Raw genomic sequence first — 26,668 nt, forward strand, 5'->3', positions numbered from 1 at the left:
CAGTTACGTAGTAACTGCATTTTGGGGAGGCCAAAAGCCACGAGCTGCCAACAATGGCATTTTTTTACTTAATAACTTCCACCCATCATCCAACACCATAACTGGCTTTGGGACACTTTCCCCAGTTTCCAGGTCTGACTAAAGCCACCACGAACTTGCTACGTTTGTTTAGAGAGCGCTGATGCAAAATCCCCCTTTGGATAGGAAGTTCTCCAAACAGTAATTAAACAGCCCTAAAAAGTAAACAGGACAAGAAAATCAGAACCACTCGAGCCTCAGCCTGGAGAAGCTCCCGAAATGGAGGCTTCACATCCTCTCGGTGCTGCTGCTGGAAAAGTCTGTCTGCAGAGGGGCAATGTTGTGGTCGTAGGCGGCGTATTCCGAGGCTCCGGTGCTCGCCACCTTGAGCTGCTGTGCCGCGTGGGTGAGCTGGAAGGCGGCGTCGGGGTGGGCGGTGTCGGGGAGGAGGGTGCACTCCCTCTCCAGCATGTCCGCCACGCCCTTCAGCAGCTCCAGGAACCCGAAGGCCAGCGCTGCCTTCCGCAAACGGTTCAGCTCCTGCAAGCACAGAGACTCCCTTTTAACGCCACTCCGAGTCTTTACGTGAAACGTGGGTTTCCTTCTTTTTCTTTAAAGGCGATGGTTACTCAGAGTTCGGCTGCTGGAAACTGCCCAGCTGCTCACGAGGTAAGAAATGCTTCAAAAAACAAAGGACTGAGGATGATCGCAGTGGCACAACTAAACAGTTGGATTTCCCTTGATCCTTTCCTAAAAATCCCCACTTCTCCCCTCTGTGCATTCAGTTACTTTGTCTGTGTCCCGGCAGGGCTCCAGCTGAGGCTTCACTGACTGAACGACTGCTGCCTTTAACCAGTGTCCACATAAAATGTGGATTTATTGATTTCTCTTCACTGTAAACTGACAGTGCTTATGTGCACTTAGACAAGGTATTCATTCCTGAAGTCTCTGAGGGCTACAATACTAAACTGCTGCAGCACTAAGCTTTCAAGAGGGACAATAACTGCCAGCTACAGTCCAGTTATGGATTACTGTGATGTGGCCAAATGTGCCTGGAATTTTGTCTTTCTCTGCTTCAGTTGTAGATAAAATGTAAGAGACATTTTCAGGCTCAGAATGACACCTGTGCTCCTATTTCTGTCTGATCACTCAGTTTATTTCTGCCTGGACAAGAGCATGAAATCTGTAAAGAAGTTCGCCATGGAAGAAGCAGGGGGCATTGAGGGACACCTGTAAACATGACATGTCTGTGCCACCCTGACAGAGAACATGATGGCACAGAAACCAGACCCTATAAAATGACTCAGGATGTCTCCTTTATAGAGCATCCATGTTTTTACAGCCCTACAAGCCTGCACATAACATCCCACAGTCACAGACACTGTGGTTCCTCTGTTAAATGCATGGGTCAAACCTGGGCCAGCCTGCAGTGTTACTCACTTTATAGAAGGTCTGAGTTTTTTCAGGGAGTTTCCTTGCATTTCTCAAGATCTTCTGTACATCTGTCTGCAGAAAAGAGGGGAAAAAAAGGTACAAAAATCTTGGCAACTGCTGGGGAAAGCTGCAGAAAAAAAACCCTCAACTCTTTATTGATAAATTATCCTGGCCATTGACACATTGCAGCTCACAAAGGCTGAAGCAGAAATGGTAATTATACTAAATCCAATAAACCAAGCCAGATGCTACACTGGAGACAGAGCTTTCATAAAACAAGCTATGCTTTCTGATTGCATTTTAATCAGGACACTGTGAAGAGGCAGTGTTCATAAAAATGAAAGAAAAGCAATAAAGCAATTACATTAAACAGACAGGACCCACACAGACCCTGCTTTCCTGCTAAGATGGCCACTGCTGCTGAAAGTGAAGCACCAAAACCTCATCATTTTACCTGGAGGCCACTTGGTTTAATCCAGACTGTGACGTTCTGGGCGTAGCTGCGCTTGTTCTTGGGCTGCAAGGGGAAAGGGCTCTTGTTGTCATCCTCCCCATAAGGATTTTCTTTTGCATCTGGGAGGAAAAAAAAAGAAAACAAACAGGCTTAGCTACTAAGATTTGGCAAGATCATTCACAGCACACTGACTGTGTCAGAGTTACTCAAAGGAGGGCGAGCAGTACCTGAAATGGGGCCAAGCTGTGCCATCTTCCCCAGCCACGGCAGGGGCTCAGGACCAGGCTCAAAGAGTGACATCATGAGGTTTGATTTCTTCTTGCTATCAGCTTGTGAATAAAGCATTCCATACCACTCTGGCCTAAGGAAAAGAGCAAAGCCCCAAAGGCTGAAAATCTTCCACCCCTGTGCCTAGAGTTTGCCTCCCTCCCACTCTGTGGGGGCTCAATGTTTTGCAATTTGTACTGGCAGAAACATCTCTGTGATTAGAAATCCACAACTTTGTCTGGCAGTGCAGAGTTCTGCACAGAACACAGATATAAATAACATAATTTATAAATAAAGCACAAATGAGCAAAGGAAGAGATTTTTCAGGCAGACATCCAGCTCCATACCCCAACTGGACGACAGCCACCATGCCTTCCACTTTGAGGCTGCCATGTAATAAAACACAGAAGTTGGGGATTTTCCCAGCGATCTGATTTGCTGAATTCTCATCTTCGGTGTCATCTGTGATCCCAGGTCCCACCTCATCCCCTTCTGGGGAAGAATAAAGACAAACAAAGAGAAAACATAAGAATAAATTCAAACACACCAGTTCTCTTCCCATGACACCACCCTTTACTGTCTGCATGCAAGAGTTAATTAATACTTTTGTAGAACAAACAGCTGCTAAATGAACTGTTTGGGCAAAGTGGCACAATAATGATATGTAAATATTCCACTGCATTGTACTCACAGGCGTTAAATATTTATCTTGCACCACATATTTCATGGCTCATTATTATTTTTAGCTTTAAGTTTAGCATGTTCTACAAACAATGATGCTTTAAGGACCCTGATCCCTCTATGAACTTCCCAAAGAATACAGTATTCAAAATAAGAAACCTTGTGTTCAAGGTTTTAATTTTAATGTAAACACACAAACTTGACATCTGGCATTTTGATAAAGCACAAAATCTGTGCTTTTAGTCTAAACCACCACAGACATTACAAGGGAAGCCTGAGGTAACTTTTTGCTGAAAAAACCAAACTTGCTCACCTCTGTTAAGTGCAATGGGCAGTACCAAGTGTCTGGACAAGACAGGAGGGCTGGAAATGTCAGCTATGTCGACAAACCCAACAATTTCTAGATCTGTGGGGAGACAACAGGTTTAAGTCAGATTTGGAAACAGCTGAAATGGATGGAGTCAATTTAACACCACTTCTTACACCACTGTTTTCTGAAGCAATGAGGCAGCACAGAGAACCCAAACCTCATCTGGGTCTCTGAATGTTAATAACCATTCACAATACCATGACTTTTTAAGATAAAAACATAACCTCCATCACACACAGCTGCCCACGAGCTGTGCTGCTTGACAAATACAGGACTGTGGACATTGACTTTTACACTGTAAGAACCCACTGCTGTTTTAGAAATGCCAAAGGAGAGGAAAGAAATACCTGCTGCTCATGGGAGCAGTGTCCACTCATGGGAGGGCTGAGAAAGGTTTTTCTTGGCACAGTTGTTTTTTAAAACAATTTACTATTGGCAAGAAGTGCCAGGATGACAGACAACCTAAATCTCATAAATCTCAACTTGTGCTGCCTCACCAATTCCTCCTGACTCCACTTCTAATGGATTCCTCAAAGAAACCTCCAGAAAGATGCTGCTTTGTCTCACCTGATCCTGCAGATTCTTTCTGGTAAGGGCAACTCTAATACAAAATGCAGCCCCTTCTTCCACACATCTCTCCTCTCCTTTATGAAGCTTATGAGGGTGTTCATGGAAAGCAGCCTGTGGCTGTATTCCAGTCTCTGCCTCTAAAAACTGGCACCCTGAGCTCTGGAAGTGCCTCTGCCCCACTCCAGCCCTATCACCAGGCACTCATGGATTAAAGAGGATGATGTTCTTGTCCCCACATCCCAAAAAAATTACACAGTCAGTGACTGATAATTGCAGAGAAAATGTGGATGAAACAGTAACTACACAGCTGGTAGTGAAAAGGCAGAAATCAAATGGGTTTAGGTCAAAAAGCAATCAAAGGTTTGTTACCTGTATTAATTGCTTTAGGAATGGGGTCTATCTCCTCATCTATAATGAAAGGCTCAGGTCTGGGAAATACTTGCACATCAGATGCTAAGTGGCCACACTTGAGAACAGCATGGAATGGTGTATAAGCCAGGTCTATCAGCTTTCTAGAACACAAACACTTATTGAGGAAAACATAAAACATACCAAATGAAAATTATTTGTCTAACTTAGGTCCCAAACCTGTTTTTAGCTACAGTTCATTTAATAGTTCTAGTGTTGCTAAATTATGGAACAGAGCAGCACATTATCACACTGATGGCAAATGAACAATAGCTGTGGAAATTACTGTGTTCTGTCTGCCAAGCTTAAACAACTGCTATGGTTTGGTTACACAATAATTAAAATAAATATTGACCTTAACCAGTGAAGGTCAAAATGAAAATACAGTTAACAAGATCATAAAATAAAAGGAAAAAAAGTTTAATTAGAACATCTCATATCACCAGATTTCTTATTGTATTTGTTTTCCTTTAGAGATACTAACTGGAAACCTTCCCGAAGGCCTATTATCTACTAACCCAAACATTGACTGCACATTCTTCAGGCACAGGGGGCCATCAATGGTGAAAATCTGCCCTTCCCCATTGTTTAAATCAATGAGCCTTTCCAGGCAGTCCAAGGAATCTGTGCTTTGAAGCTGTAAGAAAACAAAGGGAAATATTTTTCTTGAGTGTTCTTCTTACTCTCTTTTTTATTAACCAGTATGTTTTAAGAAAATATACACACCACAGCAAAAAGCATCTGAGTGGATGCTCTCCTGATTTTTTGTTATCTCACTCCTTTCGAAATAAAGTAACATTCTTGGTCTCCCAGGTAATGTTCTCTTATTACTTATCAGAAATAGAAAATTTATTTTAAACATTTTCCCAGTTATTCTGATGTGTAAACAACGCTTCAACCCATCAATTTAATCAAAAGGATCAGCCTTGACAAGAGACCTTGAAGCTGAGATATCTATTTGATGCCTAAGCAGAAAATCCTTCCGTGATGGACACAAGAATATTGGTGTCAGGTCAAAAGCAATGCTATTAATAAAACCTTTTCTAAGGAACCTTAGTCAAATAGGCTGCTTTTTAAACATTGTTTATTCAGCAGAATTCTAACTCCTGTGAAGATTTTTAAAGCTGGTATTGAGATCTGCAAGAGAAAAGTAAGGGAAAGAAAACCAACACCTTTCCTTCAAAACTAAGGGAAGCTGGTTTGAACAGTGGCTTGGAGACTTCACTTTTGCTCTCTCACATTTCCACATAAAGCTATTATATTTTAAGAGTTGAGCATCTTTACAACAGAATTCATTTAGTCAAGATTTTAACTGTAGGTTAAGAAAACCCCACAAAAGCATTCAGTGTAATTAATGCAGTAATGGTAACAACATAAGCAGATAAATTAAAATTGCCTGATATTCCCCAGGGGGAAACTGGCATGATTTATAAAGATTACTATAATAATGCAGTAGTAGATAATAACAGTGCAATAATAAACTTCTTAGCAGCCACTCTTCAGCCAATAACTAACACTGGAATGTCAAGCACACTTCAAGCACAAGAACATCCAAGGGTGTTTTTTGTGCCGCCCTGGTTGTTAATTCAGAAAAACCCAACAATTATCCCACACAACAGAGCAGAAGGAAGGTGTTAAGGACATCACCTCTTCCAGGTTGGCCATGCACATGACGTAGAGCTTGGACGGGAAGGGGAAGGGCAGCGGGAAGCGGTTGCTGTCGCTGCGCTGGTTGTGCGTGGCCAGGGAGTGGCGCAGGGAGCCGCGGCCGATGCCCAGGCAGCCGTCGGTGACAAGGACAACCTGGAGGGACAGCACGGGGGAGAATTCCTGTCTGCAGGGGGCAACGAACACCAAAATATCGCAGCAGCCTTCCTGCAGCGTGTGCTCCTGCAAGGAAAAACCCCCGCTCCCACCGGGATTCCCTCCGCCGGGCTGAGGGAAGGACCGCGAGTAAAATTCCCAGAAAACAGAAGATTGAACCACCATGATTCAAATGGCAAATATGCATTCCTCGTCATTAGGCAACTGCACTAGAATTTAAATTCCATAAATTTCATTTCTAAGTGTATGTTAGAAGCACAGTGACTATACTGCCAAAAAAGCAGCCTGATGCTGATGGACTCAAGGCTTATTTCCAGGTGGAAGATAAAGCCCATTTCTCCTGCAGAATCTGGAGGGCAACTCGACTTCCACTCCAAGCCACAGAAACCATAAAAAAGTAGTATTAATTATCTTTACTCTTCACAAACACAGCTGCAGTTTGCTCACATTTTGCAGCAGAACTATTAGAGCAAAAATACACATTTTTCTATTGAGTTGCACATCACAGTCAATCCTTGTGGGAACCTGCACTAAGAGGTTACACTGAATAATGGGATTATTTACACTCAGCTGAGACACTGAGGAGTGAAAGAGCTGCTCCTTCAGCACTGCACAGCAACAGCAGGCATGATTTTTGGCTGCGTGGTGAGGAAAATCAAATCCAATCCAAACTGGATGTGTATTTGCTACATCCAGATTTGTATTCTCTCTCCATCCTCAGTCTCTCTCTCTCTCTCTCTCTCTCCAGTCTTCTCAGCTCCCATGTGAACTGTTGCTCACCAGTGATGTTTTCCTCCAGTCCAAGACCCCTGACAGCACATTCCCCACTGCCTTTCATCACCCCCCACCACCTGAAGTGCCAGGAAAATGAGCCCTGACACAAATGAGAGACCAAATTGTTGAGGTTTAATCTCTGTTTGGTTTTTACACCTTTCTAGTTCTTTGCTCTGAATGTCTGCTGTTCCCAGGGGCCTTTTATCAGTGTTGGATTGTGAAGCACTACCCAACCCATAAACCTTTTTCTCCTTAAGGAATATTGCTTGAGGCATCTTCCCAGCTCACTGAGCTGCTAAATTACTGAACTTACATCAAGTGTCTCAGAAAACTGAGGGTTAAAAGCAAACTTTGCCATAAGAGGCAGCAAATCTGGAAGGCTGAGAGCTCTGAGGGCTGGCTGGAGTGTGTGAGCAGCTGCAAGTCAAATGACTCATTTGGGAAAGAAGTCAGATCAAAACACACTCAGAACAGTCCCACACTGGTGGTTGAGACCTGGAACTGCTACAAGCCCTGGAAACCATCAGGTATTGGGGAAGGAAGGTTCTTGAATGTGTGACTGCACCCTTTCCACCCTGAGTGAGGCTCCTGGGACAGCAGAGTGCACCCAGACCAAATGCCAAACCTGCACAATGGTGCTCCTGGGCCACATTTTATAACCCACTGCACAACAATAACACACTGGACAGGAAACAGCCTCGTTTTTACTGCTGAATATTTAAATAAACATCACCTTCTGTTCCTATTCCAGATCTATCCAAAACACTAATTCTTTGTGGGTCTGTAGCACAGGCATGTCTGAGAGTATTCAGAGTTTTCAAATTACATTTACATTTCTAATGCAACTCACAGGGACAGAATCACAGAATCATGGAATGGTTTGGGTTGGAAGAGACCTTAAAGATCATCCAGTTCCAATCCCCCTGCCAGGGAAAACTAAGGATGCACTGGATGCTAAGAACAGTGAAATCAGGTGTACCTGGCATGGAATTGCTGCCCCCCATTCCTGCTGGACAATGTTGCAAACCCCCAGCAGTGCTGACTCCAGGCAAGTTTTGTCATAATCATCCATGTTACTCAGGGCTTCCTGCAAAGACAAACACCACTGTCATTCCTGGGGAGAATATTCCTCCCAGGAGACACACACCAGTCATTCCTGGCTCTTGGTGAGTCAGGATGTTTGCTCTGCATGGTCACACAACTGCACTGTTACACAAAGGGAAAGAGAGAAAGGTGTAAAGAAATGATGAATGAAACCATGAGACAATGACAGCTGACTCTGAAAGAATTATAATATTATAAACACAGCTCTTCAAGAGAAAAAAATCCTTTGTATGTCTCAAAGAAACAGAAAAGTCAAAATCTGAAGCAAAGTCTGAAAAGAAACATTTAGCTGAGAAAATCTTTGCAGGTGTCAGAGCAGCTACAACCTCTCAGAGGTTCAGAAAGGAGAGAACTCTCATGAGGAGTTTGTCTCACAAAAACTCTTTGGCAGAGAGAGTAACAAACCCCAAAACTTCCATCTGCATCCATAAACCAGCTTTTCTCCTTGAAGTAAAAGCCTCACACTTAACACAGGGTGCAGCTGTGAGATGAACCTGCTAAAGGAGGCTGGTTGGGTTCTTGGCTTCCAGAATTTCTCAAATGAACCCTCAGGGAGGTGAAAACAAGTCAGAGAGGATGCCCTGGCACTCTAACACTGCTCTAAATCTGCAAACAGAACAGAGAACCTCTTTGAGAATCTGTTTGTCCCACAATGGACAATCCTAAACCATGGTGCCCTGTGACAACAATGTGTCATTTCCTCCTGATATTAGGTATGATAACAAGATATATATGTACAATTTTTACTGCATTCAGAGGCTTTCAGTGCCTTACTGCAGTCATGGGAAACTTCCCTCTTGGACTTCCCCCTTTTCACTTTATCCTCCCAACTTCCCATCACATCTGCGAGGCCTAAAATCACTTATTCTCATCCCTGCCCAGCTTCAACTGCTACACACCCCCAAAAGCACCTTCTCTCTGCCAAATCACCCAACTTAAACCCTTTCTCAATGGTCCTGTCACCAAGACATCATCCTGCACCATTTTAGAGCTTTGTGGAAGCTCTTTCCCATGTTTAACTCCATCCCCACTTTTAAGTTAACTGGCCACACTCCTGGGCTCACCTGCAAACCAGCAAAATGTTTCAAACCTGCTGATTTCCCCTACACTTAAATAACGACAAAACACTCCATTCAAGACGTCGTGCACAGGACGACACCACAACACACAGTTTCTCTGCGGTTTGCTGGTGACTGGCTGATTTTGGTTTAAAATGCTGAGGGTTTCCCGCTGTTGTGTTGCACCCCTCCCTACCTGCAGCGTGTTGTAGTCCCTCGTAAAGGGCACCATCAGCTCCCAGAGCGATGAGAACACCACGAGGGCCGTGAACTCCAGCTTGTAGTTGGTGGCCATGTGCTCGAAGAGCATGGTGAGCCCGTGGGCCGCCAGGTGCTTGCGCTGATACTCCTCGGAGCCCTCCACGGCCACGGGCCGGGTCATGGACAGGGACACATCCATCACCACCACCGTGGGCATGGCGAGCTGCTCCTCCCGCTGCCCTCACGGAGAACTGCGATCACCCGCCTGCAAGGGAGGAAAAGGCACAAATCCTTATCAAAGTTACGGAGCGATCACTGAAGGTGCCGAGCTGGGAGGGGCCCACGGAGACCGCTCAACTCTTAACCCCAAGAGTCACACGCAGGAGGCAGCTCACCCTCACACTGACCCCGGGGAGAAGCGACAATTACCCTTGTCCCCCGAAACACTTCGCCCAAAAAGTGGGATTTGGCTCGGATTCAGTGGGTCACACACAGCACATCCCGCCGGGGGTAAAGGAAGGCCCGGACACGGCGGGAGCTGAGCCGCGCTAAGGGGAGCAGCCCTGGCGCTCCGAGAGCCGCCCAGCAGGCAGCCAGCGCTCCCTATCACCCTTTCCCGCTCCGCGGGGCCGCTCCCGGAGATTCCCGGGATGTTCGGGGGGAGCAGAGGGAGGCGCGCGGGGGAAGGGAATTGGTGTTGCTCACCCTGGGCCCGCCGCGCCGCCATGGGTCCGACACGAAAAGCGTCCCCCCGGAACGCGCGGCGCGGGCGGGAAGGGCCGGGGCTCAGGCGGGAAGCGCTTCTGTTGGATGTCGGAGTTGTGGGAATGCGGTGCCGCTGTAAAAATGACTGCTGTGCATGGAGAAGGGGTTAGGGATAAGTAATCCCGGCTGGGCAGTGGGCCTCCTTCTCCCAGCTGTGGGAGTGAGGGTCGGGGGAAGGGAATAAATGCCATTGCAAAGCTGGGATGTACTCCTGGAACTGTGCATTCAGACAACGGTTTGCTTTAATATTATCATGGAATCATGGAATCATTCAGGTTAGAAAAGACCTCTAAGATCATCGAGTCCAACCGCTCCCCCAGCACTGCCAAGGCCACCACTATTCCATGTCCCCACGTGCCACATCTACATGGCTTTGAAATCCCTCCAGGGATGGAGACTCTACCCCTGCCCTGGGCAGCAGTGCCAGGGCTGGACAACTCTTTCAGTGAAGGATTTTTCCCTAATATCCAATCTAAACCTTCCCTGGCACAGCTTAAGGCCATTTCCCCTTGTCCTGTCCCTTGTTCCCTGGGAGCAGAGCCCGACCCCCCCTGGGCTCCCCCCTCCTGTCAGGGAGTTGCAGAGCCAGAAGGTCCCCCCTGAGCCTCCTTTTCTCGAGGCTGAGCCCCCCCAGCTCCCTCAGCCGCTCCTGGTGCTCCAGACCCTTCCCCAACTATGTTCCTTTCCCTGGACACGCTCCAGCACCTCAATGTCTCTCTTGTCATGAGTGGCCCAAAATCAAACAACAATTTTCTAATGCCCCTGTGACAAATGTGATGATCAGGTTGTTGTGACCATTAAATCCCTGGCCAGGACTGTTGTCATTTCTTTTCCTCTGTGGAGCTGCACCATGTCCATGCCACAGAAGAGTCCTGGACACCATCCCAAGGTTGTGCTGGTGAGGGGCTGTTGCCTCCCCCTGCATCAGTGCTCTTGGTGTGGGAGCTGAGTGATTTTTCCAGAAATAAAAAAAGAGTTTTAACGCTCCCTCTGGCATTGTAAAGTAGACACACATTGTGGCAAAGGTGCTTTGATGGCATTTGACCTGTCAGCTGTAGGAGATGCCTCAAAATGGAGCTCCAGGGCCTTGTTTAAGGGTGATTTACCCCCTGGAGCTGCCGTGAGGGTGATCCATGTCCATGGCTGGTGCTCCAATCCCGTAGTTTGTAACGCAGATCATCACCTGCCCTCACACTGGGAATAACCTGTGGCAGCAGACAAAGGTATTGGCTTCGGAGATAGACCCAAATCTATACAATACTGCTTAATCCTCTTAGGGCCTGTGGGTATTAAATGGGATTGGCTGTCCCCCAGTAAGGTGTCCTTCACACCTGACCCTCCCTTGCATTAGGGCTCTGCCGGCAGAGGAGACCTCCTGAAAATGGGATCATTTTCATCCGCCTCCCTCTGCAACAGCATCTCCCACCGGGCTGCTAAGTACCAAAGAAGCTTCCAGCACTACACCCAGCCCTTGGAACTCCTATTCCTCCTGGACACATCTTTGGAAGGTAGGCTGGGGAGGTTTATTTGATTGGTTTGGATCTTGCCTGGCTGAGGCAGGAGCTGAGAAAAGGAGTTTACCAGGAGTTAACTGTAAGAAAGCTGCTAAACTTAACAAGGCTAGAGAAACAAAGAGGCTGGTGGTCAGGAGTTGTGAAAGGTTGGAGAGGTCTTAGAACTGATCCTAACTTTGGATATCTTTCTGCTCACAGAAGGTCCTTTAAGCAGCTCGGTTTGGAGAGGAGAACTAAAACCAGTGTTTAAGTAGGAGTATGTGCACACATCTGTGTCCTCCCTAGGCCATTCTTTTAACTCTCATGTCTTTGTTAGGGAGAGTTATTTTATAATAATGTCCAATTTGTTTTACCTATTATGCAGTTCTACCACATGCATGTTTATGTTCCTTTTACATATGAAAAGCAAAGCTTATATCATCTATTTATCTAGGTACTCCCATGACCCTCTATTACTGTTTCCTTAGTGATCCTCCCAGCTATTTAAATGAAGATAATAATGCCTGTCTTGCAAGAAATTTAGGCTGATTAATTCCCTGGGCGTTATGCAAGAGGGTAAGTGTGTGATAACTTGCATGAAGAGCTTATCTGAGAATGGTTTAGAAAACTATCATCCAGTTAAAGAACAGCGTAATGTTTCTACTCTGGGGGAAAAATAATCCATGGAGGGTGATATTCTGAGGTAAAACCAAAGGGTGGATGCTGTCCAGCCCCAAATCCCTGTCTCCAGGCTGTCACAGCTGCACGATCTGTCTCTCTGGCATCTGCAATTCCTCTCCCTTTCTAAATGCTGCTCAAATAATTATGCAAGATATGCTAATTACCCCCTAATAAAAGGTATGATTACAATTCCACTTTGCCAGTTCTGAATTCTACAGAAAGGCTTGGAAAGATGTAGTCATAGAAACAAATGGCTGCTCAGCACCCCCAGTTTTAGTAGAACCACAGAACCACGTTTTCCTCACACTGAGGGGAAAAAACTCACCCTTGCTTGGCTGCTTTCCTGGGGGAGTGAGAGACTGGAAAGCCACGGACCAGCATTGCTGGGAACTCTCAAGCAGTTCCCATCCTCCTGCTGAGCTTATTTTGGTGAACAACTGGTTTAGAAGGAGGTTTTACCAGCTTGATCTTGCCTTCAGAGCGTCAGTTGTAGCAATTAAAAGTTGGTTCCTTGACAGAAGCTGTATCCTCTCCTCCTGCAGAACTCTGACCCAGTTGTTAATATTACAGAATAACAACTGCACTCCAGTGAAAAAACCAATCCTTAACATCTCCTGGATGTGAGCATTTGGTGGAATCAGAATTCAGCTTGGATTGGACTGTCTCAGCCAACTCCTCTCTATTAAGCCAAACCTTTGATTATTAATCAGCACAACTTACAGTCATATATAAAAAAATAAACTAAAATCTGAATCTAGATCTGTCTTTACTCATTTAAGTCCATTTCTTCTTACTGAAAAATACAAGAGTGCCAGTGAAGTGTTGCTGCCCAAATGGTCGCAAGTTGCAGTATTTAATTTTTCACAGCAGATTCTCTTTTGCAGGATTCTGCATCTTGTGCCGTGCAGTTCCATTCCTGATGCTCAAGATCAGCTGGAAGCTCCAATGGTGGCTGTAAATTCGAATTGCTGACCAAGAGAAGTCTCCAGTGGCTGCTGGACACGGCTCTGGATTCTGAACCTTCAGGAAATGCATTTGCCACGGAGGAGGCGGCTACGAAGGAACCGAATCCTTTTCTTTCTTGCCACGGTGTTGGTCCTCTCTCTCTACCAGATCCAGTTCAGCCCCTCTGCCCTTCCAGCATCACACACAGCCCCCCAACCCACGGACACTGTCAAAGTGACCTCCAGGGACCCCCCCAGCAACAAGACTGCTGGGAGAGGCAATGCCACAGCACCCAAAATAAGGCATTGTATATATGTGGATGCCGAGCCAGCTGTGCCCGTCACTACGCCGGTGGATACAACCCCGCAGCAAGAAAATGCCAGTGAAAGCCACCCAGACAAAAAACCACCCTATGAGTCCAAAGGAGAATATCCCCAGGACCTGTTCAGTGTGGAAGAACGCAGGCAAGGGTGGGTTGTCCTTCACATCTTTGGCATGATGTATGTGTTTGTGGCCTTGGCCATAGTGTGTGATGAGTATTTTGTCCCCGCTTTGGGAGTGATCACAGAGAAGCTGCAGATCTCTGAAGATGTGGCTGGAGCCACCTTCATGGCAGCAGGTGGATCAGCACCAGAACTCTTCACCTCCCTCATAGGTGTCTTCATCTCACACAGCAATGTCGGCATCGGTACCATTGTGGGCTCAGCAGTGTTTAATATCCTCTTTGTCATTGGCACCTGTGCCCTCTTCTCCAGGGAGATACTCCACCTGACATGGTGGCCCTTATTTAGAGACATCTCATTCTACATTGTAGACTTACTGATGCTCATCCTGTTTTTCCTAGACAGTGTCATTGATTGGTGGGAAAGCCTCCTTTTACTGACTGCCTATGCCACATACGTATTCACCATGAAACAGAACGTGCTCCTGGAGCAATGGGTGAAGCAGGAGCTGAACAAGAAGCTCAGTGCTGTGCAGGCAGCATCAGCAGAGCATGTGAGAAAGGTTGGTGTCCTTAGAGTTCAGAGGGCAAGTTGGAAATAATTTATTCTAGTGTAAACCATAAAAAAACCCCACATCTCCCTCAAAAAGCACATATTCAAGCCTCAGAACACAGGTACTGGTCAATAATTATGGTTATAAAATGAGGGAAATACAATCTGGAGAGAGATTTTAAGAAATTAGAGAACATCACTACCATGCAATTACTAAAGGTCTCAGTTGTGGTTGCTCAGCTGCTTTCAAAGACACACGTGGGATTTTGCTTTCTTGGTTGTTGTAAAAGAGTTTCAAAAAGTACACTTGCAGGAACACATTCTTGGTCTGAGAACAAGATTGGACAACTCTGTGTTAAACAGGGCGAAAAGGCTTCTGTCCCAGCCCCTTGTGGCTGAGAGGTGTTGGAGGAAATTCTTTTCCCTCCCTGAAGCCAGGTGTGTTTGTGGGATGCTGGTGGTGTCACTTGTTACCTGATCTGCAGCACAGGAAGGGATCTGGCAGCTTTAGCAACCACTGCCTGCTTTCCTGGTCAGCATTTGGCAACCAGATCCGAGTGCCCAAACCTAATTCCATGCCCTGACCCCAGCTGGGTGTGCTCAGGGGGATTCTGTGCTCAGGAGGTTTGTGGCTGTAACTCCAGATTTGAGACCTTCCCTCGGTGTCTTTTGAAGGAAGAGCTGACTGCTCACAAAAAGAGCATCTGAAGGTGTCCCCAGAGCCAATCACCCTTTCAGACTTGCAGCTCTGGGCAGGAAGGGTCTCCAGAACACTTGAGCTTTGCCATTTTGAGTGTGCCAGCCCAGTCCTTCCTCCTCTGTCCCTTTTCAGCTCTCCCACAGCCCCTTTGTCCTCCTGACCTGTGCTACTGCAGCTGTTGAGCAGAGACCACCTGGTTTCAAACTCTCCTCTGGCATTGCAGGCTTTGCTGGTCAGTTGTGTGTCCCTGGCTCTGCCTTCTGGTCCTGGTGCTCCACATCATTTAAAGGAAGGGAGGAAGGGGGCTGAGGGTGGTTGAAGTGGTGCAGAATCGAGAAACTGCTTCTCTTTCCTCCCCCTGGTCTGGTGTTCACCCAGTGCCTATGGCTGGGAGTCCTGACAGCTCCTGTGCTACATTCCAGTGGGGTACATGTCCAAGATCCTGCAGTGACACCCATCACTGTGGACATCAATCACCACAAATTGAATTCCACCCTGCACTTGGAGCTGACAGAGAACTCTCACTAATGCACAGCAGCATGACAGAGCTGCTGGACCTATCCCTTGGGAGAAATAAATTACAGAAATTGTAAATGATGGAAAGTAATGCTAATTACTGTGAAAAAAAATACCCCTTTGCACTTTCACTCTGTTGGAAATTGAGTAAGGATACAGATGTTTGGGGATGAAGGCTGGGTCTGTCTGTATCTACAGGAATCAGTTTGGAGTCTGCCCCCAGGTACTTGCATCCTCACTGAAGAGCTGGAGGTAGAATCCTGTTTCTCTTGGAAGCCACATGGTTTTAAGGAGGCACAAGGCTTTGGCTCTTTCAGTAGCATCCATGCAAGTCATTGGTGTCAGCTGTCCCACCTCCTCACAGAGAGCAGCCTGAGGGATTGTTAGATCCTAAAAAAGCAGGTGAAGCAGCAGAGGGGATCAGTCATTTCCATTCTTTGTTGCTTGCAGAAAAGCACTGGGGCAGCTGCAGATGATGGAACAAAGAAGCCACCAGATGTGAGGAAGCTGCAGGTAGGTCTAAGCAACTTCACAGGGATCTGAAGTCTTTGTTTTTGAACCCCTCCCCATGTCAGGTCATGAATAAAAGTGTCAAATTCTGTGGTAAAAAACCTGAACAAAACCTGTCTCATATCAGGCACAATGCCCACACCTTGTTAAGGGGACACCTGGCTCAGCCCTGTCCTCAAAGGAATTTTTATAAAAACCAGGAGACAGCTCAGGCTTCCCCAGTGGATTTGACCAGCAGAGTGCTATTCATCCTCTGCTTTGAACAGGCACACAGAAATTCAGAAAGTGACTTTCCTTACCTGGTTTTGTGGCTAATTTTCCTCCTGGGCTCCCAGAGCAGAGGTTGGCAGGGTCAGTCCTCCTCCACAGCAAACACTGCACAGCTCATTCCTCCCCTGATAGTTAAATTGCTGCCCCTTTGTCTGCCCACGGCTGGCCAGTGGAGGAGGGAACTGAGATTGACTGGGATTGTGCCTTTCCACAGCCTGGGCCAGCCCTGCAGCGGGGCAGCAGCTCGGCCTCCCTGCACAACTCCCAGATGCGCGGCACCATCTTCCAGCTCATGATCCACACCCTGGACCCCCTGGCAGAAGGTGAGTGGATGCTCCACACTGGAGGGACTTGGGTTTGCTGCCCTGGGTGCAGAGTGGTTTAACTGGGAACACAGGCTGTGTGTGTCAGTGTTTTGGGGTCAGCAACTCACCCCTGGAACGCAGCTCCAGGAGCTCTGTGTCCCTTCTGACCCAGTGCTGGAAGGACAAACACCTCATGCTTTGGTCCTGCCACATCTGCTTTGCCTGTGCCAAGCTGGTCACTGCTATGGTGGCAGCTGCTGCTGGGGTCCCTGAAAGTGGTGACAGTCACTGCTGTCCCCCATCTCTGCTCTCTTTGACTGCAGCAAACATGAGTCACGTCTTCCTTCCTCTTCTTAACTCAGACCTCATCCCAGCTCTGAAACAGCAGCACAAAAAGAGGTTAAAACCCTTGAAGAATTATCATTTTGACAGTGGTTAACATCCCAGCTGAGATTTAAATCACAAAATGAGCTCCAATTACGATGGTTAGGCCAATTCTATGTGGTTTAAACCAACACTGAGCACCTCTAAAAGCCCCCTGCACTGCTGTGGTACCATCACTGCCATGGCAAAGTGTGCTCACAGCACAGTGCAGGCAATGGGCAGCTCCCCAGGGCCAAGGAAAGATCAGCTCAGGTCCTAGACTCTTTTAAACTGCCCAGGGTGCAGAGAAGCCTCATCTCCAGACAGAGACAGGGTCTTTGCACACAGACTTTTAACATGCTGCTTTGTATTAAACTTTAATCCAACCCCACTGTGGAGGTTCATTTTCCAAGAAATAGTGAAACACATAAAAAAAGACTTTTTTAGATTTTCTTCCCTAGCTCAGCTCATGCCCCACCCCTCCACTGCCCTACTTGTTCTTAAGGGATTACCTGCTGTCCATTCAAAGAGAGATGGAAGCTAAGCAGATCAACACCTCTCTCGTGGCTCTCATAGAGGTTACAAAAAGGACTCTCCAGATCAAAATCCCAGCTGCACAAACTGATCAAGGGAACAAAGGAGGTTGGGTGAGGACAGCAAGGCAGAGAAGTGTCTGCTTTGACAGAGTCTGGGGAAGACACCCAAACCTGTTAGGCAGCCTAACAACTCATCACAGTTTGCCCTACTGCCCTTGCCTCCTCTTCCCCCAAGAGGTGTTATCAACAGCACCAGGATAATGCCAAAACCTTCCAAGAGGACATGCCGTTGCCTTGAGCATCAGAAAGTGCCAGACTTGAGGGGCTGCTGCCACTCAGAGACTCCCCTCCAGCACCTTCTCATCCTTCCCACACCTTCAAATGTCTCTGTGCAGCATCTCCCACCCCAGGCCAGCACACACTTGGCTTTCTTGGCTTTTCCTCCAGGGATGGGGAATCCACCACTGGCCTGGACAGCCTGTGCCAGGGCTGGACAACCCTTTCCATGAAGAAATTTTTCCTGCTATCCAACCTAAACCAGCCCCAGCAGCCAGGCAAGGTGCGAGCTACTGTCTGTGCAGCAGCCACTAGATGGGAGTGTGAGCACGTGTACTTCAGCCTGATACAAAGGGATGCAAGGATGAGCTACAAGTCTCTCCAGAAGGTTATTCTTTTTAATGAGGAATTTCTAGCAACTTTATTCTTTCCCCCACTTTCTCTGGAAGTGTGCAGAAGCAGAGCATGAGGTCTTTTCAGGATTTCCCCACTGACACCAGAGGGAACTGTGGGGGAATGAAAAGAAAAAGGATTTTGGAAATACTCAGGAACTCTCTCATTGCTGAACCTTCAGTTTTACCATCAGATTATCCTTTAAAGTCCAGTCATGCAGGGAAGAAGGCAGAAGCTAACTTTTGGTTCTGAATGAAGAAAAAGGCTCCAGCAGCAGAGCTGCCTGTCCTTAGTATGCCCCAGTTAACAAGCTAATGGTTTTGGAAATTAGACCAGCCCACAGCAGCAGGCAGGGTTGCAGGCCAGAGCCAAGTGAGGAAGCTGAAGGCAGCTACAGTTTCTCCTTGTTTCGTTAGCATTCCGTCACTTGTTAGGGAATCAAGATACCAAGGAGCAAAAGGAATCGTGAGTTTGGTTTTTCATTTCCACTTTTAGACAGCAGAATCTCCAAATCCTTCAGGTTCATGCTAAATTTTAAAGAAAAAATCCTTCCTGCTCATCGTGTTATGAAAGCCCAAGAGTGCATTAAACCCAAGAGCCAAATTCAGGGTAAAAGTTCAGCTGCCACCTGAAGTCCAGCCTGGGTGCTGTCAATCCATAGGACAGGAATCTTCCTGGAGAGCATCTCAGGGCTCCTGGACACAGAGATGTCCTGTGTGATGGGCTCTCAGAGCTGGGGACAGAGCTGCCAGCAGTGGATGCCCCAGGGGACTGAGGGACCCTGCCCTGCACAGCTAATCCAGCACAGCAAGGACTGAGCTCAGGGACATCCTTCCTGCCCGTGCTGACCTGCAGATCAGCCCAGCTTAGAGCCAGCTCTGCCTCCAGCTTCAGTCCACACAGGAATTGTGTGTCAGAGGAATTAACACCCTCCCAGATGAGACTGATCTCCTGAGGACTGGAGAGGGTCCTGGGCCTAATCTGTTTGTGCTGACAGAGGGATGCTGAGGGCTCCACTCCCAGCCTGAGCCAGGGCAGGAAGCCAGGAGCTTTGAATGTATATAATCTCCCTCAGGCTGAGCCTGACCACCCTGACCTTGCTGACAGGAGCTTTTGCAGCAGCTTCAGGGACAAGCTGAACAGAAAGATGCGTTGCCCAGTGCTGAGAGGGGACTGGGAGCAATGGGTCACCTCTGTGCTGCCCTGCACCCAGGGATGTCCCAGTGCATCAGCTCAGGGGCAAGGAAGCAAAATGCTTCCCATCCCCTCAGGATTGACAAGGAGCATGGAAGAGTCAGGCTCTTGAGTCCCAGCCAGCCTTTCAAAGGAGAAAAAAAATCATCATTTTGATTAGATAGAGGGAAGAAATTCCTTCCTGTGAGGGTGGGGAGCCCCTGGCACAGGTTGTCCAGAGGAGCTGTGGCTGCCCCATCCCTGGAAGTGTCCAAGGCCACGTTGGACAGGGCTTGGAGCAACATGGAATAGTGGAAGGTGTCTCTGTTCATGGCAGAGGGTTGGAACAAGGTGATCTTAAGTTCCCTTCCAAACAAAATCATTCTGGGATTCTATCATCATTTCATCTCAGTCCAGTGCTCATTCCAAGGCTCAGTGGAAATTCCAGTTGGTGAAAAATGTTTGTCAGACACTGACAGGAATCTCACCAGAATAGGACTTGTCCCCTGAGGTCTTAATGTCTGAGCTGGACCCAGTTATAGGACATACACCAAAATTTACTGATTTTTGTGAGGTTCAGCTCTGAATCTGATCTGCCCACACAGCTCATGGCCTCAGACCTGCTATTTTTATTATATCAGTATCACAGTGATGAATAAAGTGGCAGGGCCCTGCCCTTGAGGCAGATGACAACAGCATGTTCTGGTTGTGTAGTCAACAGCACAGTGGATTAAATCAGTGAGATAAAACTTCCAGAGGAAATGAATTTACAGCCCTGCACACCAGCCAAGCAGAGCGTGGCCAGTTCCTTGTGGCTCCTGTCCATGTGCAAACCCTGCTACCCTCAGCTGAGTTGTGGGGTGGGCAGCTCAACAGAGGGCACAGAGTAGAGAAAATGGGGCTTTTCTTTGAGCCTGTGTTTTATCCCATTTCAGTGAAAGTCAGCACTAAGAGATTTGAGCACAACACTGAATTATGGAGACACACACACAGTTTCACAGTTCACTGTAAGCCAATAATAAAGCAGCTCAGCTGAGAAGACCACAACATGGTTCACAGTGGAAGAAGCCCCCAGCAATCCCAGAAATACAGCACTGGACCCTGCACTGGTGAAGATCATCTCCCACACAGCCTGGACACCAGGAATTTGGATCAACGCCAGCAGAGCAGAGCAGACACTCGTGTATACTTAGAGAAATCAATAATTTTCCAAGGAACTGGAACATAAAAGGTTTTTATTTACCCTTACCATCAGGTCCCCAGGCTGCAAGCAGCACCCTAAGGCCTCTTCAACAGCCGCATGGCAGGAGGAAGGTGTCAGTTTTAGTTTGCACATAATCTAGCCTGAAAAAAATCAATAGTTCCTTGGGAACAAGATGATATTGCACCAAAACTCCTCCTCTGTTCTTTCTGCATTTGCTTCCTATGAAGTACAGATACCCTCTGCACTAATGACCTGGAAAGGATTTCTCTTCCTTCTAGTTCTCTTTAAAATATGATGGTATTAGTTACCTCTCAAATGGCTGGTGTAATTGCTCTAGCACTAACATTTAAACATGCCAGCCATGATCAACAGCAGCAGCCAAAACCTGGGGGCACAGCCACAACAGCTCACAGGTCAGTGCTGGCTGCAGCCCATGGAAAAGGAAAGGGGCAGGAGCATGGGTGTGTAGGGGGGAGGTAAAGGAGGGTTTGCACAGCTGACAGCTGCTGATGGATGTGTCCTCCTCGTCCACAGAAAAATTTAAAGACAGGGTTGACATCCTGAGCAACATGGCCAAGACCAAGGCCAAGGCAGAGACCTTGGATGGACAAGGCCCACAGCCAGAAGGTGAGTGCCAGAGCTGTTTGCCTGGTTTTGCAGTGCCCTCACCTTCCCAGCACACAACACCCCAGGGCTGGCACAGAGACACCGGAGTCTGACACAAAGGTCTGTGTTATTGCTGCTCACAGGTGGCTGCTGTAACAGTGCAGCAGGAAACAGTGGATGTGTGTGGGCTGGAACAGCCATCCCACAGGAGCCCTCAGTGAGACAGAGAGCAGGCAGGGAGTGCTACAAGGATGTAGTGGAAGTGGCCATGGAATGGTGGAGGAGGGAAATCAGGCCATTATAGGCAGCACTTGGGTGCTGCTGGTCTTTGGTAGACCCTTCAACTGAGGTGTTTGTTAAAACAAAGGACCTTCGGTTTAGCTTGGAAATTTGCCACACTTGCAGAAGAGCATGGAAGATTCCTGCAGAGGGAATCAGCTGCACTGACTGTTTCTATATCAGTCTAAGGGTCTGTGCATTCTTCCCTTGAATAGAATCACAGAATCATTTGGGTTGGAAGGGACCTTAAAGCCCATCCAGCTCCAACCCTTGCCCTGGGCATGGACACCTTCCACTATCCCAGCTTGCTCCAAGTCCTGTCCAACCTGGCTTTGGATGCTTCCAGGGATGGGGCAGCCACAGCTTCTCTGGACAACCTGTGCCAGGGCCTCACCACCCTCACAGGGAAGAATTCCTTCTCAATATCCCATCTGCCCCTGACTTCTGGCAGTTCAATAATTTTTGGGTTTTCTCTCTCACTGCTGACACACAGCCTGTCTGAGCTGGCTGTGCTACAACACAAGTTTGTGCTGTCTGGGAAGATGGAGATTTTGAAAAACAGGAAACTTTTGTGTGGAAGGTCCCAGCTCCACACAACACAGGCACCTCAGCACCTCACAACACTGGGCCTCACCTGAGTGACCCCAAACTTGAGAAAAAATCTATTTAAAAAACAATTGTTTGTGTGTGTTACCAACACTACATTGACTTCACCTGTGCTCTGTGTTGTCCTTGTTTCCACACTATTACACACGAAGGTTTCCGTGTTCCTCTTGGCTACACAGGAACAGCACAGAGGACATTGCAGTTGTTTCCTTGTACATGTCAGCACTTTCCCATTTGCTTTTGAATCCCCACCAAATGATCAGGGATTAAAGTCTGGCAGCACGTCCCAGTCATTTCTCAGAAGCCTTGAAGAAGGCAGCTCCCTGGAGAATGCTCCCATGCTTTACTGGAAAAAAAAACAAAACAAAAAAAAAACCAAAAAGCAGCAAGGCTTTACGTCCTTTCTGGCTTTTAAGGATGGTTTTAGTAAGATCTTCAGAATCCAGAAAGCAACCAGGAAATACTCATCAGCTGTAGATGAGGTAATTAGCATTTCCGTGTTGTTACACGTGTCTCTTACAGCAGTTCTGGAGAGGAGGTCACAGGAACATCAAGGTCTCATTTTACTCCAGGAGGGTCAGATTCTGCCCAGATTTACTGATCACAACCACGGCAAACCTAGGCAGTCTGACAGGGTTTAACCTGAAATGCCACACATTTTGGGAGAGAGGTCAGATGTCCCTGCTGACCATGGGGAAGGTGATCCCCCGATGCTGAGACAACTAAAATCAAGTGTTCCTTCTTATTGGTTTTTGCAGAAGAGGAAAAGAAGGCCCCAAGCACCATCCAGGTAACTCCTGCCCGTGACTCTGAGCCCAGCAAAGCCACACAGAAGGCAGATGCACCACAGGATGGACAGGTATTGAAATCAGGGTCACAGGCAGTAAGTGCTCCCTCCAGGCCGACCTTCACATGTACTTCCCTTCTTCCCTCTCCAGAGCTTTTGGGACAGGATCCAACTCATGTCACTGGCAGCTATATATAGACTGTGTGCAGTGATTTATTAATATTTGGCTGAAACATTTTGGCTTACAAACACAGATCAGGTCCAAAATACGACACCAACTGATCCTGTATAGTATTTTCCACTCCTCTGAGGTCAGGGGGGTACTCCAGGGCAAGGGAAGATCCCAGGATGTGCCTGTCCTGTGCTCCCCAGTGTACAGTTCTGCTTTGCTCCCCAAATCCCTCCTTCCAGGTGATGTAATTTGGCTGTTCTAATGAGGAAAGGATTTTCAAGGACAGTTTGTGTCAAAACCTCATCTAAAAGGTGGTTCTAGTTAACAGATGCAATTTAGTTGACAATACACAGGTGCTGGGGTAGGATGAGCCTGGGTCCTGTCCCACAGTAGTGAGATGGGGGCTGTGGGTGCCCCCAGCCCTGTTACAAATGTGAGCTCTGCCCAGGTGAGGCCAGGGTGAATAAATGCAGCTCCTTGGAGATGTGAAAACATATTGGCTTTTTGATTTTTTTATCCTGATCTACAGCCCCCATCAAGCAGTGACAGCTCAGAAGACAGCAGCTCTGAGAGTGAGGAAGACAGTGATGAGGACAGCACAGATGATGATGATGATGAAAACGATGAGCCCTTATCTCTGGAATGGCCAGAAACAAGGAAAAAACAAGCCATTTACCTTTTCCTGTTTCCCATTGTCTTTCCTCTCTGGAGCACTCTGCCTGACGTCAGGAACCCTGTAAGAATCTGTCTTCTTTCTGCTACTGGAGTCATTAACTGAGCTATAGATTTCCTCTGGGCAAGAGTCCCCAGCTCCATTTTTCCATGTCTGGAGCCTTTGCATACTTGAAGGGCTGTTACTGCTGCAGGGGGTGGGACAGGAGCCCCAGCTGCAGTGGAACGTTGTACAGAGACTTAATTTAACAAACCACAAATTCTAGCAACTACAGGTCACCTAATCGAGCTGAAAACCAGAAATACAAATAGAAACCAGGGTCCAAGTTAAAGCAAATCAACTGCAGGGAAGTGTTCCAGGTGAATAGTTTTCATTGGGGATTATTACCTTTCCTGAAACTTCTCTGTTTTTTCTTTTCAAACTTGATTTCGACAGGACTCAAAAAAATTCTTTGTCATCACGTTTTTTGGATCCATCCTCTGGATTGCTGTGTTCTCTTACCTCATGGTGTGGTGGGCTCACCAGGTGAGGGGTTTGTGTTCTCTCTGCAAATCACCAGTTCAGAACTAGTAGATAGAGAGAGGCAACAGTGTCACTTGGCATTTTATCTCATGAATTACAGCTGCAGCCCATCACAACAGTAGAAACTTTGTTTTGTCAGAACCCAAAAGGGAATTTTCTATTTCCTTTTTATTTTGATTTGACAAAGATTCATTCTTTTCCAAGAGCCTCCAAGGGAGTTTTGTGCATCAGTGAAAGGAAAGTGCAGTGAAAGGAAAAGTACTGTCAAGATTTATCTTAATTCTGACTTTTCATTGATGAATGTTTCTGTGCAGAACATAATTATCCATTATCTGATTAAAATTCTAGGAAAATAAAGGGTCTGATTCTGGAAGCTGCTAAATGATCTCAACTCCCCCTGCCCTAATGTTCACCTGGTGTTCTGGGAAATAATACTTCCATCTTGTAGAATCACCCCCACATTCTGTATTTAGTGATATATTGCACATGCACAATATAGCTGATCATGCCATAAATCCAAGGACTGTCACTTCCAAAAGCCCTCAGATCTTGTACAGCTGATGTTAAATCTGGAGAGGGAAAAAGTGGACAACATCCAGCAGAGGTGGACTGAGGACAGCAGAGTTGTGCTGTAGCTGACTTGACCTTGCTCAGTGTTGGCATCACTGTGATCAGATTCCCTACACTGCAGAGCAAATCCAGGATCAACAGACACTGTGAAATTTAACTTTCTAATCCTACAAAGCAGCAAAATGCTCCCATGTTTAGGGGATTCAGATTATTTTAACTCCAGTACGGCACAAACCCCAACACTGCACAGAGCAATTGTACTCCCTGTTCCAGTGCCAACAGCTCTACCCAATTTGTGTTGATTAGGTTGGAGAAACAATTGGGATATCAGAGGAAATTATGGGTTTGACCATCCTGGCAGCGGGAACATCCATCCCTGACCTCATCACCAGTGTCATCGTGGCACGGAAAGGCTTGGGTGACATGGCTGTGTCCAGCTCTGTGGGCAGCAACATCTTTGATATCACTGTTGGGTGAGTACCAGTTCAATGCTAAAACATGCATTTCTTCTGAAATACAAAGCTGGTTTTATTCCAAACATATCTATTAATTTAAATTTTTGCTGTATTTACATGAAGGGCAGCTGGGCAACCAGTTCCTTTAAAAAAAAAAAAAAACCAAACAAAAACCCCAAACCAAACACCACCGAAACCCAGCCAGGAAAGACAAAGTGTTACAGCTCAGCCCACCATCTTCACCTAATTCTGAATCAACAGAAAATTACCATTTCTTCAAGACAAAAATTCAAGAAATCTTTGGAAAACATCAAAGATTTACAGGCAGGAACAAGATCTGGTCACTCAGAGACATCCAGCTCCTGTGCAAGCAAGGGCAGGATCAGTGCCTGTATCTTCCATCATAAAGCATCAGGACATTTCTTTATTACAGCCCAAGACATTTAATTTATAGGTCCTTTCAGCCTCTTGGATCGCACTATGATAGTGGAAGCATTATCCAAATGCAATTTTGATACAAACAACATCTAGTTTAGATTTATGCTGAGCTACATTGAATGCAATCACGCATTTTTTCCCCCCTGTAAGACTTTGGAAAAATTGCTTAGTTATGATGCAGAAAATGAACTGCCTTAAAACATTTATTTCAATTACTTTTCCTTTACTTGCAGCTTGCCAGTTCCCTGGTTCCTTTTTTCTGTCTTCAATGGCCTCAGCCCCGTGGCAGTGAGCAGCAATGGTTTGTTTTGTGCAATTGTCCTCCTTTTCCTCATGCTCCTGTTTGTGATTATCTCCATCGCTGTCTGTAAATGGAAAATGAACAAAATGCTGGGGCTCACCATGTTTGCTCTTTACTTTGTGTTTCTGATCATCAGTGTCATGTTAGAAGACAAGATAATATCCTGCCCAGTATCTGTATGATGGCTGGACACTTCAAGATGTGTGTGAGGATGCAGCAACATCAAAAGGGGTTTAAGGTAGCAAATGTTCTACTGAAAAAAAGGAACCAGAATTGTAACAAACTTACTGAGAATAAAATATCTTTAACTTACTAAAAAATAAATACATCTCAAGTGGTATGTCAGCCTCTGCTATTTTTCTTTAGGATCAGAACACATACAATATCAAATAGCACATGTTTATGCACTTGTGGCAAAGGCTGATGTGATGCAGATGCATTGGGTTTTCAGTACGGCTGATCCCCTCAAGTTAATGGAGTTGGTTTTCAGCACAAAACGTTTACCCATTATAGAAATTTTTCAGGAACACACTCTAAATTACTCAGTGGACTGCTCAAACTCTCTGAAATCAGTGAATTTTACTTCAGGGGGAAGAGAACCAGCTCCATATGGCCAGGCCTCTACACAATTCCTCTGCTTAAAGTTGCCGTGTGGCCTCACACGCTGCATCTCAGCAGTGAATTCTCTCAAACTGCTCTAAGCTCCTTTTAAATCTGTACCTGATCTTGCAATACAAGCCCTAAAATTTATGTTAAGTGCAAAAATGTGATATCTCCTGGGATTTACATCTTACCATTACAATGTAAAATGGATCTGGGGTTACAACAGCACATTACCACTGATCAAAACTCAAGCCAGGAATCAAATACTGCAACAAGAAGTTGAACTGCTGGGGGTTTGTTTTCATCCTGACACTAATCCCTGCTATTTACAGACTATTGTATCCAGCACTAATTCCTGTTGTTTGCAC

At 46.5% G+C, this 26,668-nt stretch overlaps 2 protein-coding genes across 3 annotated transcripts; one reads left to right on the forward strand and one right to left on the reverse strand.

Moving 5' to 3' along the window:
- Window positions 1–295: 295 nt before the first annotated feature.
- On the reverse strand, window positions 296–9,945 carry INTS14 (integrator complex subunit 14). Of its 2 annotated transcripts, none has more exons than XM_027688461.1 (12): window positions 9,869–9,945; window positions 9,159–9,428; window positions 7,780–7,887; window positions 5,850–6,005; window positions 4,721–4,839; window positions 4,164–4,306; window positions 3,168–3,260; window positions 2,521–2,665; window positions 2,134–2,267; window positions 1,907–2,025; window positions 1,459–1,524; window positions 296–558 (listed from the first exon to the last, which is right to left on the reverse strand). In XM_027688461.1, exons 2-12 carry the CDS (start codon window positions 9,378–9,380, stop codon window positions 307–309), a joined length of 1,557 nt encoding a protein of 518 aa, XP_027544262.1. In that variant the 5' UTR covers window positions 9,381–9,428; window positions 9,869–9,945; the 3' UTR covers window positions 296–306. The 2 variants fall into 2 exon arrangements, with proteins under 2 accessions (XP_027544262.1, XP_027544260.1); XM_027688459.1 differs by lacking the exon at window positions 9,869–9,945 and adding an exon at window positions 9,593–9,844.
- SLC24A1 (solute carrier family 24 member 1) lies at window positions 9,895–25,879 on the forward strand. Its single transcript, XM_027688458.1, has 11 exons — window positions 9,895–10,033; window positions 11,280–11,436; window positions 12,987–14,052; window positions 15,709–15,771; window positions 16,253–16,361; window positions 20,823–20,915; window positions 22,538–22,638; window positions 23,268–23,474; window positions 23,847–23,936; window positions 24,810–24,976; window positions 25,630–25,879. The coding sequence occupies exons 3-11, from the start codon at window positions 13,132–13,134 to the stop codon at window positions 25,877–25,879; spliced, it is 2,001 nt and encodes a 666-aa protein (XP_027544259.1). The 5' UTR covers window positions 9,895–10,033; window positions 11,280–11,436; window positions 12,987–13,131.
- The last annotated feature ends 789 nt before the right edge of the window (window positions 25,880–26,668 follow it).

Source organism: Neopelma chrysocephalum, unplaced genomic scaffold (genome assembly GCF_003984885.1).
Source record: "Neopelma chrysocephalum unplaced genomic scaffold, ASM398488v2 Primary Assembly neopelma1_75, whole genome shotgun sequence".
Classification (NCBI taxonomy): Eukaryota; Metazoa; Chordata; class Aves; order Passeriformes; family Pipridae; genus Neopelma; species Neopelma chrysocephalum.